The sequence below is a fragment of the Ursus arctos genome, unplaced genomic scaffold (assembly GCF_023065955.2).
Source record: "Ursus arctos isolate Adak ecotype North America unplaced genomic scaffold, UrsArc2.0 scaffold_6, whole genome shotgun sequence".
NCBI lineage: Eukaryota > Metazoa > Chordata > Mammalia > Carnivora > Ursidae > Ursus > Ursus arctos.
In genome coordinates, this window is record NW_026623078.1 from 43943918 (window position 1) to 43961790 (window position 17873).

General features: G+C 35.7%; 1 protein-coding gene across 1 annotated transcript in view; it reads right to left on the reverse strand.

Moving 5' to 3' along the window:
- The window catches only part of CUNH8orf88 (chromosome unknown C8orf88 homolog), a 43912-nt gene that overhangs the window by 11695 nt on the left and 14344 nt on the right, over nucleotides 1-17873 (reverse strand). Inside the window, exon 4 of the mRNA XM_026495774.4 lies at nucleotides 7539-7614. Within this exon, the coding sequence (XP_026351559.1) occupies nucleotides 7539-7614 (76 nt within the window). The remainder of the gene's footprint in view (nucleotides 1-7538; nucleotides 7615-17873) is intronic.

Consider the following 17873-nt stretch of genomic DNA (forward strand, 5'->3'; position numbering starts at 1 on the left):
TCGATAAAAAAATAAAAATTATAAGAAGGAACCAAACAAATTCTGAGGGAAAAAAAGTACAATAACCAAAGTGAAAACTTCACTAGAATGGTTCAATAGCAGATATGAGAAGGCAGGAGAAAGAATCAGCAAATTTAAAGTCAATTGACATTATCCAGTCTGAGGAGTAGAAAGAAAAAAAAATGAAGAAGAATGAACAGAACCTACAATATTTGTGGGAGCACAGCAAAAATACCAACAAATGCATAATGGGAGTCACAGGAGGAGAGGGGAGAGAGAAAGGACAAAAAAATATTTAAAGAAATAATAGCAGAAAACTCCCCAAATCTGATGAAATGCATAATCCGACACAACCAAGAAGTTCAACTACAAATTGAATACACGCAAAGAGGTTTCACGCTGAGATGCATTATAAGCTTATAAGCAAGACAATCCTGAGGTCAGCGAGAGTAGCAATTTGTCACTTACAAAGGGTTCTCAATTGGATAAAATGCTGATTTCTCATCAGGAACCATGTAAGCCAGAAGGCAGTAGAGAAGATAAAGTACTGAAAGTAAAAAACTCAACAAAAAAATCTATATCCAGCAACACTACCTTCAGAAATGAAAAAGAAATTGAGACATTCAGATAAACAAAAACTGACAGTTCATTGCTTGTAAACTTGCCTTAGAAAAAATGCTAAAAGAAATCCTTTAAGCTGAAATAAGAAAGTACAAAGTAACTGGAATCCACATTGAGAAGTAAACACCAGTAAACCTAACTACATTGGCAAGTTAAAAACTAGTATCAATGAATTTTTGGATGTAACTCCCCTTTCTTTCTATATGACTTAAAAGACAAATACATAAAATTGCAGAATTATAAATCCAGGTTAATAGATTGATTACACATTTGAAGATGGAATTTGTGACAATGGCATTGTAACGTGGGATGAAACTATACAGGCGAGAGTTTTGTATAATATTGAAACTAAATTGATATTAATTCATACTAGATTGTTGTAAATTAAGTAATTCCCTAGTGCAACTACTAGGAAAATAACTTCAAGATACATAATAAGGGATATGAAAAGGAAATAAAAATGATACAGTAGAATCTATTAAACACAAAAGAAACTATTAAGGAGGAAATGAAAAAAAAGATATGACTTATAGAAGACAAATAGCAAAATGGCTGGTGTTAGTCTTTCCTTATTAGTAATTACAATTAAGTATCAGTCATAAACACTCCAATTAAAAGGCAGGGATTGGCAGAATGGATTAAAATATGATCCAATTATATGCTGTCTGAAGATACTCACTTTAGATCCAATCACAAAAATAAGTTAAAAGTGAATGAATGAAAAAGATGTTTGATGCAGACAATAACCAAAAGAGAGCTGGAGAGGGCATACTAATAATAGACAAAACAGTCTTTAAGGCAAAAATTGTTACAAGAAATAAAGGAGAATATTATACAATGATAAAAGGGTCAACTCATTAAAATGATAACAATTAGGAACATATTTTACCTAACAACAGAAGGGAAAACTGACAGAATCAGAGGCACACACAGAATTTAAAAATAACAGCTGGAGATTCCAAGGATCCCACTTTCAATAATGAACAAAAAAACTACACAGATGATCAACAAGGAAATAAACAGAGAGCACAAACAACATTATAAGCCAACTAAACCTAACAAACAAATACAGAACACTTCACTCAAAAATACCAGAATGTACATTCTTCTGAAGTACACACGAAACTTTCTCCAGGATGCACCATGTTAGGCTACACAGAATAAGTCTAAAAAAATTTTAAAAATAATGGTATCATACAAAACATCCTGACTATAATGCAACGAAAGTAGAAATCCATAACAGAAGTAAAACTAGAAAATTCACAAATACATGAAAGTTAAAAACATACTCTTAAACCAATGGTTCAAAGAATAAGAGGACTGAGAAATACTTTGAGACAAAAGAAAACAAAGACACAACATACCAAAATTTAAGAGATACAGAAAAAGCAGTGCTCAGAGCAAAATAACTACAAATGCCTATATTAAAAAGGAATAGCTCAAATCAATACCTAATATCAAACATTAGGGAACTAGAAAAAGAAGAGCAGACTAAATCAAAAACTAGCAGAATGAATGAAATAATAAAGATGAGAGTAAAGATAAATGAAATAGAGATAGAAAAACAATAAATCAACAAAGCAAAAGTTGATTATTTGAAAGGATCAAAATTGACAAAGATTAACTAGAAGAAAGACTCAAATTACTAAAATCATGAATAACAATGATTTTGTATCCTGCAGCTTTGCTGAATTCATTTATTAGCTCTACTACTTTTTTACATGTACTACACTTTAGGATTTTCTATGTATAAGACTGTGTCATCTGTCAATAAAGATAACTTTACTTCGTCCTTTCCAATTTGAATGTCTTTTATTTCTTGACTAATTGCTCTGGCTAGTACTTCCAGTATAATGTTGAATGAAAGTGGTGAAAGTAGGTATCCTTGACTTGCTCTTGATCTTACTGGGGAAAACTTGAAGGCTTTCACCACTATGATATTAGCTATGGGCTTCTCCTATATCGTACCCTTTATTATGTTGAAGAAATTCCCCTTTATTTCTTGCTTGATGAGTGTTTATTAAGAAAGGGTGTTGGATTTTGTAAAATGCTTTTTCTGCAACAATTGAGATGGTGATGTATTTTTTTGTCCTTGCATTCTGTTAATGTGGTGTATTATACAAACTGATTTTCACATGTTGAACCACCCTTGCATTCTCAGGATTAATCCCACATGGCCATGATATATATTTTTACTCTGCTGCTAGGTTTGGTCTGCTGGTATTTCTGTACCTATATTCTAAGGATTACTGATCATTAGTTTTCTTTTCACATGATGTCTTTGTCTGGCTTTGGTATCAGAGTAATATTGGCCTAACAGGATAGCTGAGAAGTGTTCCTCTTCAATATTTTTGGAAGAGTTTGAGAAAGTGGTGCTAATTCTTCTTTAAATGTTTGGTAGAATTCACCAGTGGAGACATCAAGTCCTGGACTTTTCTTTGTTAGATTTTTTATTACAAATTCAATCTCCTTACTTGCTACATGTTTATTTAGATATTCTATTTCATCTTAAGGAAGTTTTGGTAATTTGTATGTTTGTTTGTTTTTAATTTTTATTATGATATGTTATTCACCATACATGACATCATTAGTTTTTGATGTAGTGTTCCATGATTCATTGTTTGTGTATAACACCCGGTGCTCCATGCAATACGTGCTCTCCTTATTACCCTTCACCGGGCTAGCCCATCCCCCCACCCCTCCCCTCTAAAACCCTCAGTTTATTTCACGGAGTCCATAATCTCTCGTGGTTCATCTCCTCCTTCTATTTACCTCCCCCTTCACTCTTCCCTTCCTTCTCCTACTGATCTCCCTGTGATTTCTTATGTTCCACAAATGAGCGAAACCATATGATAATCGTCTTTCTCTGCTTGACTTATTTCACTTAGCATAATCTCCTCCAGTCCCGTCCATGTTGCTGCAAATGTTGGGTAATCATTCTTTCTGATGGCTGAGTAATATTCCATTGTATATATGGACCACATCTTCTTTATCCATTCATCTGTTGAAGGGCATCTCAGCTCCTTCCACAGTTTAGCTATTGTGGACAATGCTGCTATGAACATTGGGGTGCATATGGCCCTTCTTTTCACTACGTCTGTATCTTTGGGGTAAATACCCAGTAGTGCAATTAATTTCCATGCCTTTAGTAATTTTTCTATTGCACCTAGGTTATCTACTTTGTTGGCATACACTTAACTGTTCGTAGTATTTTCTTATAATCCTTTTTATTTCTGTAAGCTCAGAGTAATATCCCCACACAAAATCAGTTGTATTTTCTACACTATCAATGAACAGTCCAAAAAGGAAATTAAGAAAACAGTTCCATTAGCATGACAAAGAATAATCAGGAGTAAATTTAACTGAAGAGGTATAAGACTTATACACTGAAAACCAAGACACTGATAAAATAAAGACTGAAATAAATGGAAATATACCCCATGTTCATGGATTGGAAAATTTAATATTGTTATAATCCCACAAAGTGATCTACAAGTTCACTATCATCCCTATCAAAATTCCTTTTGAAAGAAAAGGAGCCTTTTTTGCAGAAATGGCAAAGCTGATCCTAAAAATCAAATGGAACTGCAAGAAACCCCAAATAACCAAAGTAACCTTGAAAAAGAACAAAGTTGAAGACTCACACTTCCCAATTTCAAAACTTACTATAAAGCTATAGTAATCAAAACTGTATGGTACTGGTATAGGATAAACATATAGAACAAGGAAACAAAACTGAAAGTGGAGGAATAAACACATACTCCTATGCTCAAATGATGTTCAACAAAGGTGCCAAGATCATCCAATGGAGAAAAAAATAGTCTCTTTAACAAAGGTGATGAGACAACTGGATATCCAAGCCAAAAAGAAAAAAAGAAATTGAATTTGGGCTTATTCTTAACACTATATATAAAAACTAATTAAAAATGGAAAAAAGACCTAAATGTAAGAGCTAAAACTATAAAACTCATAGGGGTAAATCTCCATGACTTGAGATTTGGCAATGATTTCTTAGATATGACATCAAAACCATGAGCAACAAAAGAAAAAAGAAACTAGACTTCATCAACTTTTTTAAAAAATTTGTACAGATAAGAACACTATCAAGAGAATGAAAAGAAATTCTAGTATAGGAGAAACATGTGTAAATTATATATCTGGGAAGTATATATCTGATAAGAGCCTAGTATCATATAACTGATAAAGGTCTAACAGATATATCTCAAATACCTTATACACACATACGTGTGTGTGTGTGTGCGCGTGTGTGTGTGTGCGTGTGTGTGTATGGAGGGGAAGAAAGGAAGTGAGCATGTGGGCGGGAGAAGGGGAGTGGCAGAGAGAAAATAGATGAAAGTCTAGTATCCAAAACTCATAATTCAACCACAAAAAGAAAATAATGCAATTAAAATATGGTCAAGGGATTTGGATATAGACCTTTCTCCAAAGAAAAAATACAAATGGCCAATAAGCACATGAAAAGATACTCAAAATCATTAGTCTATTAGAGAAATGTAAATCAAAATCACAATAAGACACCACTTCACACCCACTGGAATGACTATAATAAAAAAGACCCATGGGGCACTTGTGTGGCCCAGTCAGTTAAGTGTCTGCCTTTGGCTCAGGTCATGATCCCTGGTCTCAGGATCAAGCACTGGACTCCCTGCTCGGTAGTGAGTCTGTTTCTCTTTCTCCCTCCACACCTCCCCATGCTCATGCTCTCTCTCTCACTTGCTCTCTCTCTCAAAATAAGTAAATAAAATCTTTTTTAAAATTTAAAAAATAAAAAAAATTTAAAAAGATCCTAACAAGGACATCAAAAAATTGCAACACTCACACATTGCTACTGGGAACATAAAATGGTGTAGCCACTGTGGAAAACAGTTTGGCAGTTCCTCAAAAAATTAAACATAGAATTACCACATGACCTGGCAAGTCCACTCCCATGTTTATATCCAGGAGAAATGAAAACAGGTGTTCAAACACCTGTCCACAAATATTCATAGCAACATTATTCATAATAGCCAAAAAGTTTACAACTCAAATGTCCATCAACTGAAAGATAAACAAAATGCGACATGTCAGTACAAGAAAATATCATTTAGCCACAAAAAGAATGAAGGATGAAATGCTGATACATGCATACATACAGGGATGAACCTTGAAAATCTTATGGTAAATAAAAGAAGCCAGACAGAAAAGGTCACATATAATATAATTCCATTAGAGGAGATGTCCAGAATAAGTACTATTCATTAAGACAAAAAATAGATTAGAGTTTGTCAGTGGCTGAGCAAAGGGGAGAATGGAAAATGACTACTCAAGGGGTATGAGGTTCCCTTTGGGATTATAAAAATGTTCTGGAACTAGATAGTGGTGACTTTTGCACAATATTGTACTAAAAGCCACCGAATTATACATTTTAAAATGGTTTAAATGGTGAATTATACTTCAATTTAAAAACTAGAAAAAAGAGGTGCCTGGGTGGCTCAGTTAGTTGAGTGTCTGACTCTTGATTTCAACTCAGGTCATGATCTCAGGGTTGTGAGATTAAGTCCCACGTTGGGCTCCGCACTCAGCACAGAGTCTGCTGGAGTTTCTTTCTCCCTCCCCTTCTGCTCCTCCCCCCAGCTCACATCCTCTCTCTCTCTCTCTCTAAAATAAAATAACATAAAATAATAAAATTAAATTTATTTTAAAAAAATTAAAAGAAAGAAACCAAAGAATTGTAATAGGGTATCCCAAGATAATAGTAAAAGTACTCCAGGACAACAGTACTGAAGAGTAAACAGTCCATACTGGAACAGGATAATGGAGGATTCTGAAAGAAAAGTCTCCTCAGGGGGAAAAAAGTACCAACTGATATATTTGTACATAAGAAAAATATTATAGGAGAGTGTGACAGAGTTCTTGGGGCATTTAAGGGGAAAAGTTAACAGCAGTTGCATAGAAAAACAACACAAACATTAGCTCCAAGGAAAATGATGTGTATGAAATAGCTATGCACCTCTTGGCTAGCAACTGTATTTATATAAAAAGTGGTAATTCAGTTAAAACTGAAACTTTTGAAATAAATATATGGTAAGGAGGGAAGATAAAAGGATGAAGAAGTGAGGGAACTGATGTGGAAGACAAATTCTCATTTTCCAAAATAGGCTGTTAATATCAAAAAAATAAAAATATTGGAAACAATTTAAACATTTTATTTAGAAATACAGAGTTAAATACTAGAAGAAAAAGCTAGTATTTTCATAACTATTAAATTATATAAACTGACCAAAATTTGGGAACTAAATTAATAATTTTTATTTTATTAAAAAATAGCTAGTGGAAGAGACTGCTGGTTATCCCCAAGAGCAGTTCTTCCCTTCTGCTTCAGCAACAGAATTAGCAGGTTACACAGCTAAAGATTACATTTTCCTGTCTGCTTTGTATACCATGACTAAGTTCTGGCCAATGAGATAGTAAGTGAAGTGATAGATGCTACTTATGGGTCATACTGTCATACTTCTAAGGAGAACTACCTCTCCCCTTACCTCTTTCCTGATGGCTAGACAGGGAATATGGTGGCTGGAGAAAAGGCATTCACCTTGGGCAATGAGACAGAGCCATACATTAAAGATGGCAAAACGATGAGATTGAGTCCAGTAACACTTCACCAGAGCAGAATGAATACACCAGCTCAATTATGAACTATTATAGAAAATACAGAAATAAGCTTCTATCTTGTTTAAGCCTTGTTATTATGGTCTCTCCTGTAAAGCAGTCAAACCTACAGCATTTCTAATACAGACTGAAATCAACCAAAAGAATATAATAAAATTTCTTATGTACATAAGGTTTTCAACTAAGCAACTACTAACAGGAATGCTAAGACTTCCTTACGAAATTTAGGAATTATGGTAAAAATTTACCTTTTTTAACTGAAGACTGATGTTGCTGTTGTTCATTATGACCTTGAGAAAAGGCTTGCATTCCATTCGTCTTACACTATTGAAAGAAAATAAAATATACTTTTTAACTATGGCTTAAAAATTTTATATAACGCTTTTTTTTTACCATCCAAAACTATTTTCCTAAACAATTAAAGTATTAGTCAAGACATATTTCTGGCCTAAAGGATAAGCAATCTTATAAGAATGCTTATTAAAAATAAGCAAAAAAAATATTTCAAAATATATTCACATATAACTATTTTGTCATGATTTTTTTTAACTAACTCCTCTTCTGATTCCATGCTCACCAAGAAGTATACTGATTACAATTTAGCTTCCCATAAATCTCCCTAGTGCATATAATAAACTAATAGAATCAATAAGAAAATATCCAGCACAAGACAGTAAGATTTCTCATGACAAAATAATGGGTTTTCTGATTTTATAAATCAGTTTCACAAATTTGGTCAATACAATCTATCCTTAAGATAATCTCTTACACTTACAAAAATCAGTTTGCAAACAGCAGGACATACTCTGAACCATGATAATTCATTAAGGTAGGTTTCTCTGAAGACATCTATCCTGAAAAATGAACATCTCTGCTCTATCAATCACTGTAGTAGCAAGTTGTACCCCATTCCTTAAACATCTGCAAATTCTATCAAGGTAACTCTGCAAGAAGTCAGAAAGATTAGTTCTCTAGCCCTATGACACAATGAAGAGTAATGAGATAACTCTACAATACTGAGTCATCAAAATAAGTTACTAGAAAAAAATCAAATTTTAGCAAAATCTTTATTTTAAGTAGAGGTAGAAAAATAAGAAAATGTCAAAGATCTTCATTCTCCAAAGTTTCTCTTCCTGTTAGATTTAATAAACAACAACATGAACCACCATATGGTCTTTTTAAAAATTATTTTTTTTAAATTTGAAAATTTCAGCAGAGGCACACTTCACTAACCCTAAATGCAAGACCAAAAATCAGTTCAAAGTAAACTGTAATCTGAAAAAAAATTAAGAAACAATCTCTTTTTAAAATAGTATCTAAAAGAAAAATTTACTTAGGAATAAATTTAACCAAGGTGGTGAAATATTTGTACATGGAAAACTATAAGACACTAAAGAAATTAAAGATGACATAAATAAATGGAAAGATATCCTATGTTCATAGATTGAAAGAATACTGTTAAAATGTCCTTACTATCTAAAGTGATCTATAGATTCAATACAATCCCTTTCAAAATTCCAGTAGCATTTTTTTATAGGTAAAAGAGTCCTGGGGTGCCTGGGTGGCACAGCAGTTAAGCGTCTGCCTTCGGCTCAGGGCGTGATCTCGGCGTTATGGGATCGAGCCCCACATCAGGCTCCTCTGCTGTGAGCCTGCTTCTTCCTCTCCCACTCCCCCTGCTTGTGTTCCCTCTCTCGCTGGCTGTCTCTATCTCTGTCAAATAAATAAATAAAAAATCTTAAAAAAAAAAAAAAGAGTCCTAAAATTCATATGAAAAAACAAAAGACCACGGGTAGCCAAAGTAATCTTGAGTAAGAACAAAGCTGGAGGCATCGCACTTTCTGATTTAAAACTATGTTACAAAGCTGTAATAATCAAAACACTATAATACTGTCATAAAAAGACACATAATGGGATACTTGGCCTGATCTCAGGTTTGTGAGTTTGAGCGTCATGTTGGGTGTAGAGATTACTTAAAAATAAAATCTTAAAAAAAAAAAAAAGAAAGAAAGAAAGAAAGACACATAAATCTATGGGATAAAATAGACAACCCAGAAATAAACCCACACACCTACTCAACTAATCTTTGACAATGGAACCAAGTATACACAATGGAGAAGGGATAGTCTCCTCAAAAAATGGTGTTGAGAGGTGTCTGGGTGGCTCAGGCGGTTAAGCAGCTGCCTTCGGTTCAGGTCTAATCCTGGGGTCCTGGGATCAAGCCCGACATCAGGCTCCCTACTCAGTGAGGAGTCGGCTTCTCCCTCTCCCTCTTCCTCTCCCTCTGCTGCTCTCCCTGCTTGTGCTCTCTCACGCAATCTCTCTCAAATTAATAAATAAAATCTTCTAAAAAATAGTGTTGAGAAAATTGGATATCCACGTGCAGAAGAATGAAATTGGGATCCTTATCTTATACTATATACATAAAAATGAACTGAAAATGGATCAAAACCAAATATAAGGCCATAAAAACCATAGAAAAAAACATATGGGAAAAGCTCCTTGACACTCGTCTTGGCAATGATTTTTTGGATATGACATCAGAAGCACAAGCAACAAAAAGCAAAAATAAGTAAGTGGGACTACATAAAACTAAAAAGCTTCTGTACAGCAAAAGAAGCAACAAACAAAATGAAATGGCAACCTACTGAATAGGAGAATATATTTGCCAACCATATTTAATGGGTTAATATCCAAGATATATAAAGATCTCATACAACACAATATCCAAATAATAATAATAATCCGATCTAAAAATAGGCAGAGGACCTGAATAAACATTTTTCCAAAGAAAACATACAAATGGCCAAGAGGTACATGAAAAGATGCTCAACATTGCTAAATCATCAAGGTAATGCAAATCAACACTACAATGAGATAGATACCACCTCACACCTGTTAGGAAGGCTACTATCAAAAAGATAAGAGAGAAGTGTTGGCAAGAATGGGGGGGAAAAAGAATTCTTGTACAATGTTGGTGGGAATGTAAATTGGTTCAGCATTTTGGAAAACAGTATGGAAGTTCCTCAAAAAATTAAAAGTAGAACTACTGAAAGATTCAGCAATTCCACTTCTGGGTATATATCTAAAGAAAATGAAAACACAATCTTGAAGACTGTGCATTCCCATGTTCATTCACTGCAGCATTATTCACGATAGCCAAAGTAGGGACATAACCTACATATCCATCAACAGATGAATGGATAAGGAAAATGTGGTAGATAGATAGATAGATGATAGATAGATAGATAGATAGATAGATAGATAGATAGATGAAAAATATATAAATAGAATATTATTTAACCATAAAAAGAGAAGAAAATCCCACCACATGTTACAACATGAATGAACCTGGAAGACATTATACTAAGTGAAATAAGCCAGACACAAATATTGTATGATCTCACTTACATGTGAAATGTTAAAAAGTCAAACTCATAAAATTAGAAAATAGAGTGGTGTTTGCCAGGGGCTGAGGATAGGGGGAATGGGGAGATGCTTGTCAAAGAATGCAAATTTTCAATTACAAGATAAGTTCTAGAGATCTAATATGCAGCATGCTGGTTACAATTAATAATGTTGCATTATATACTTGAAATTTGCTCCGAGAGTAGATCTTAAGTGTTCTCCCCTACACACACACATACAAATTTGGTAACTATGTGAGGTGATGAATGTGTTAATTAACTTTATTGTCATAATCACATCACAATGTATACCTGCATTAAATCATCAGGTTGTATACCTTTATAAAAAAAATCATGTTGTATAATCTAAATATATTCAATTTTTGCCAATCACACCTCAAGAAATCTGGAAAAAATGGTACTTTGTAATTTCTGCATATATTAGCAACTAAAAATACAGATTATTTCAAATCTTTCATAGCATGTAAGAGAGTACATTTACTAAAATTATATAATTTTTTCAATTATCATAATCTTACAATAAAATCATAATCTTACGAATTGTACAATCTTACATAATCAAATCAATAAAATTTGAGAATTCTGTAATAAAGATATGCAGAAAGTATGGTGGAAGGAATGAGTAGGAGTATCAAATTTGGCTAAAAATGTCAGGAAAGGGGTGCCTGGGTGGCTCAGTCATTAAGCATCTGCCTTCAGCACAGGTCAGGATCCCGGGGTCCTAGGATCGAGTCCTGCCTCAGGCTCCCTGCTCAGCAGGAAGCCTGCTTCTCCCTCTCCCACTCCCCCTGCTTGTGTTCCCTCTCTCGCTGTCAAATAAAATCTTTTTTAAAAAATGTCAGGAAGGGCTTTACATGATACTTAAACAATACTTGGAGGATTAGTAGTAGTTAGACTGACCTGACCAGTGAAAAAATGAATGTTTATGGAAGAAAATAACAGCTTTCTGTTGGGAAGTATGGGGTAATATGGCTAGTTTAGGAAATGGAAAATTGAATAGGCTTGAGTAAAGCAAAATAAACACCAGGTTTTGTTGTTTTTTTTTTTTTTCTCAAGTCAAGGCTCTTTCCAATTTATGGTACAATACCCAATATTCTATTTGCTTTTTCATATTTATAGCAAAAATGTCACTCCTGTCACTCATCTTAAACAAATGTACACCACTGAAATAACAATGGAGAATGAGAAGAGGTAAATGCATATCAAACTCCATTCCTAGAACAAAAGTTAAACAGGAAAAAAACTAATTCATTGAGAGTTAATTTCTGTACTATAAAAGAGCTCCTACAAAACAATGAAAAAAAAGGCCTATCATAAAGTGGGCAAAGGCCAGGAAATGGTAATACAGATGAAGGAAAATTCAAATTACTGGTTTTTTTAAGTTTTTTTTTTAAGATTTTATTTATTTATTTTACAGAAAGAAAGCATGAGCCAGGGTTGGAGGGAGCACAGGCAGAGGGAGAGAGAGGGGGAAAGAATCTCAAGCCAACTCTGCTGAGCACAGAGTCCAATAGGGGGCTCAATCTCAGGATACTGAAATCAAGAGTCGGATGCTTAACCAACTAAGCCACCCAGATGACCTTAAAATTACTCTTAAATAAATAAAAGATTGCTACAAAATCTTGACATTCCTCCCATCAACAGGTAAATTCTTTATCTCCTCCCTTTGAATCTGAGCAAGTTCTGTGACTGCTCAGACAGATCCGATATGGCAGACATGACACTCTTCTGATTTCCAGGCCTTCAGAGTCTGGCAGCTTCCACCTCTTATCTTTTAGAACATTAGTCTTGGAACCCAGACATGGAGCTGTGAAAAGCCCAAGCCACTTGGAAAGGCCATTTGTAGGTGTTTCTTGTATTCCACTGAAGCAGCTGAACCCTAAGCCAATAGCCAGAATCAACTCCCAGCCATGTAAGTAAGCCATCTGGCCATCCAGTCAAGACTTTAAATGACTCCAATCCTAGATGCTACCTGACTGCAGCCACATTACTGAACTTAGAAAAAGGCCACCTAAGCCCAGTCAATCCACAGGGCTATGAAAGATAGTAAGAAGCTATTGTTTTCAAAGTTTTCAAGTATATTTTATGAGGTAATAATAAAAAACAGAGGTTAAAAGAAGTTATTCAGCAGAGGGAAGATAATATCAAACAGAAACATGGATTTATACAAAGAAATTAAGAGCACTAGAAATGAAGTAAATAAAGGTGAAATAAAACTCATTCTTTTATTTCTTATTTTAAAATATAACAGGTGAAAGCAAAAATAACAGCAATGCATTATGTATTTATAGTACAAGCTACAGTAAAATTATTCCCATAGTACAACGTGAATGGGAGGGAAGACTCTACCACAAAAACTATCAGATCTAGTAAGTGAATTTAACAAGATCTATATACAAAAACCAATACTATTTCTGTATCCTACCAGCCAGCATGTGGAATTCGAAATTTACAAAAAATACCACTTATAATAGTATCAAAAAATATAAAATGGTTATAAATTTGACAAAAGATGTTCAAGACCCCTATGCCAGAAAATACCAAAAAATGGAAAGACAGGCTGTGTTCATGAATCAGAAGACTCAGTATTGTTAAGATGTTAATTCTTCTCAAATCAATCTTTAGACTCAATCAAAATTCCAGTAGACTTTTTTGTAGAAATTAACAAGCTCATTTAAAACTTACATGGAAATGCAAAAGACCTAGAGAGCTGAGACAATTTGAAAAAGACTAAAGTTAGTGAACTTTCACTATCGTATATCAAGACTTATCATAAAGCTACAGCAGTCTGTAAAATGTGATGTTGACAAAAAGATGGACACATAGGAGACCTATGTAGTGTGGTGAATATAGTTAACAATATTGTATTGCATAACTGAAAGCTGCTAAGAAAATAAATCTTAAATGTTCTTGCCATAACAACAACAAATGATAATTGTGAAATGAAGAGTATTTTAATGAAATTCGTTGTGGTAAACATTTTGCAACATACAAATGTATCAAATCATCACATTGTACCTCTTAAACGTAGTTACATGTCAATTATATCTCAAAGTTGGGGGAAAAGACATAAATCAGTAAAGCATATTAGAGTTTAGAAGTAAACTCACGGGGGGGAAAGATGGTGGAGGAGTAGGGGACCCTATTTCAACCGGTTCCCTGAATCGAGGTAGTTATCCCTGGATATCTACCAGACCAACCTGAACACCCACAAAATCAGCCTGAGATGTAAGAAGATATGTCTGAATCTCTACAAATGAACATCTCCACTGCTGGGTCTCGAGGTATGAAGTGGGGAGCCTAGAGTCTGCACGCAGATATTGGAAGATAAATGGAAGGGGGAGGGAGCGCCGTTCTCGTGCACCGGGAAGGCAGAAGCCTCCCGGACTGGGGAGTGGGCACACTAGCAGACCGGTAGCAGCAGCAGGGAAACCAGACTGAAACTGGGAGCTTGGGAGCATGCCTGCGAACTGAGGGCAGCTGGCAGTTTTAGAAGCACAAAGGGCAGAGACGTGCTGGTCCTGGGAGTGAGGGCTGGGAGGGTGGCTGTGGGGCGCACAAACCAGGACACTGTGGGTTTTTAGCAGCACCAACAGAAACGGAGTTAGAGTGGCTAGGAGAGCTCAGTGAAGAGCAGATTGCGATCTCTCTGTTCTAAGACAGAGGTTTGGGTAGGGTCAGTGCTACTCTGACTCTCAGAAGAGACACAGAAAGCGGCCAGGGAAAGCCACCAGAGAACAAAAGCCAGGAAAACCCGGTTCTCACTGTGCCCATCCCCCCCCCCCACAGGGGGCAGGGCAACCCTGTGCGTGGCAGGCCCCTCCCCCAGAAGGCAGGCTGAAAGAACAAGAAGCCCACATCCCTAAGGTCCCTATAAAACAGGTGCATCTTGCTCGAGTCCTGGTCGATAATTTAGACTCTGTATATCCCTGCAACCACACCTCATCAGAATGAAAAGGAGGAGGAACCCCCAACAAAGGAAAGAAACAGAGACTGTGGCTTCTGCCACAGAACTAATGGATATGGATATAACCAAGTTGTCAGAAATGGATTTCAGAGTAACAATTATCAAGATGATGTACAGGCTTGAGAAAAATATTAACAAAAATACAGAATCTCTAAGGGCTGAAATGAGAATGAATCTGGCAGAAATTAAGAATTCTATGAATCAAATACAGTCTAAACTGGATACTCTGACTGCCAGGGTAAATGAGGCAGAAGAACGAATTAGTGAGCTAGAAGATGAGATGATAGAAAAGAAGGAAGAGAGGTAACATGGGGGAAAAAACCTCCATTTTCATGAAAAAAAGCTACAGGAGATTACTGACTCAATGAAACATTCCAATGTCAGAATTATTGGGATCTCCAAGGGAGTGGAGAGAGAGGTCTAGAAGAGATATTTGAACAAATTGTAGCTGAGAACTTCCCTAATCTGGTGAAGGAAACAAGCATTAGTGTCCAAGAGGCAGAGAGGACCCCTCCCAAGATCAATGAGAACAGACCAACACCACGACATATAACAGTACAATTTGCAAATCTTAGATCCAAGGATAAAATCTTGAAAGCGCCAGGGAGAAGAGAATCCTCACCTACAGAGGGAGGAACATCAGAATAACGTCAGACCTGTCCACAGAGACCTGGCAAGCCAGAAAGGGCTGGCAAGACATATTCAGAGCTCTAAGTGAGAAGAACATGCAGCCAAGGATACTATATCCAGCAAGGCTGTCATTCGGAATGGATGGAGAGACAAGGAGCTTCCAAGACGGGCAGAAACTGAAAGAATATGTGACCACCAAGCCAGCCCTACAAGAAATGTTAAGGGGGGGGTCTATAAAAGTAGAAAGACCCCAAGAGTGATACAGAACAGAAATTTACAGAGATAATCTATAGAAACAAGGACTTCACGGGCAACAGGATGACACTGAAATCATCTCTCTCAATAATCACTCTCAATGTGAATGGCTAAATGCTCCCATAAAACAACACAGGGTTGCAGACTGGATAAAAAGACATGACCATCTATATGTTGTCTACAAGAGACTCACTTTGAACCTAAAGATACATCCAGACTAAAAGTGAAGGGATGGAGAACCATTTTTCATGTCAACAGACCTCAAAAGAAAGCTGGGGTAGCAATTCTCATATCAGACAAATTAGATTTTAAGCTAAAGACTGTAGTTAGAGATACAGAAGGACACTATATTATTCTTAAAGGGTGTATCCAACAAGAGGATCTAACAATTATAAATATCTATGCCCCCAACAGGGGAGCAGCCAACTACATAAGCCAACTGTTAACCAGAATAAAGAGACATATAGATAATAACACGTTAATAGTAGAGGACCTCAACACTCTGCTCTCAGCAATAGGCAGATCATCTAAGCAGAAAATCAACAAAGAAACAAGAGCTTTGAATGACACACTGGACCAGATGGGCCTCATAGATATATACAGAACACTCCACTCTAAAACAACAGAATACTCATTTTTTTCAAACGCACATGGAACTTTCTCCCGAATAGACCATATATGGGGTCACAAAACAGGTCTCAACTGATACCAAAAGACTGAGATAATTCCCTGTATATTCTCAGACCACAGTGCTCTGAAACTGGACCTCAATCACAAGAAAAAATTTGAAAGAAACTCAAACACTTGGAAACTAAGGACCATCCTGCTTAAGAATGTTTGGGTAAACCAGGAAATTAAAAAAGAACTTAACCAATTTATGGAAACCAATGAGAACAAAAACACATCGGTTCAAAACCTATGGGACGATGCAAAGGCTGTCCTAAGGGGGAAATACATAGCCATCCAAGCCTCACTCAAAAGAATAGAAAAATCTAAAATGCAGTCCTTATACTCAAACCTTAAACAGCTGGAGATGGAACAAAAGAACAGGCCTAACCCATGCACAGAAAGACAACTGATTAAGATTAGAGCAAAGATCAATGAATTAGAAACCAGAAATACAGTAGAGCAGATCAACAAAACTAGAAGCTGGTTCTTTGGAAGAATTAATAAGATCGATAAGCCACTGGCCAGACTTATTCAAAAAATTAGAGAAAAGACTCAAATTAATAACACTATGAATGAAAGGGGAGAGATTAATGACTAACACCAAGGAAACAGAAACAATCATTAGAAATCATCAACAACTATATGCCAATAAATTAAGCAACCTGGAAGAAACGGATGCCTTCCTGGAAACCTATAAGCTACGAAGACTGAAACAGGAAGAAACTGATAACCTAAATAGACCGATTATCAGTGAAGAGATTGAAGCAGTGATCAAAAACCTCCCAAAAAACAAGAGTCTAGGGCCTGATGGATTCCCTGGGGAATTCTACCAAACATTCAAAGAAAAAATAATACCTATTCTCCTGAAGCTGTTTCAAAAAATAGAAACAGAAGGAAAACTACCAAACTCATTCCATGAGGCCAGCATTGCCTTAATCCCAAAACCAGACAAGGACCCCACCAAAAAGGAGAATTACAGACCGATATCCCTGATGAGTATGGATGCCAAAATTCTCAATAAGATCCTAGTTAATAGGATCCAACAGTACATTAAAAGGATTGTTCAACATAGTACTAGAAGTCCTAGCAACAGCAGTCAGACAACAAAAAAGAATAAAAGGTATTTGAATTGGCAAAGAAGAAGTCAAACTCTCTCTCTTTGCAGATGACATGATACTTTATATAGAAAACCCAAAAGATTCCACCCCCAAATTACTAGAACTCATACAACAATTCAGTAATGTGGCAGGATACAAAATCAATGCTCAGAAATCAGTTGCATTTCTATACACTAACAATGAGACTGAAGAAAGAGAAATTCGGGAATCGAACTCATTTACAAGAGCACCAAAAACCATAAGATATCTCAGAGTAAACTTAACCAGAGAGGTAAAGGATCTATACTGTAGAAACTACAGAACCCTGATGAAAGACACTGAAGAAGACACAAAAAGATGGAAAACATTCCATGCTCCTGGATCGGAAGAATAAACGTAGTTAAAAGGTCTATGCTACCCAGAGCAATCTACACTTTCAATGCCATACCAATCAAAATACCAATGACATTTTTCAAAGTGCTGGAACAAATAATCCTAAAATTTGTGTGGAATCAGAAAAGACCCTGAATCGCCAAG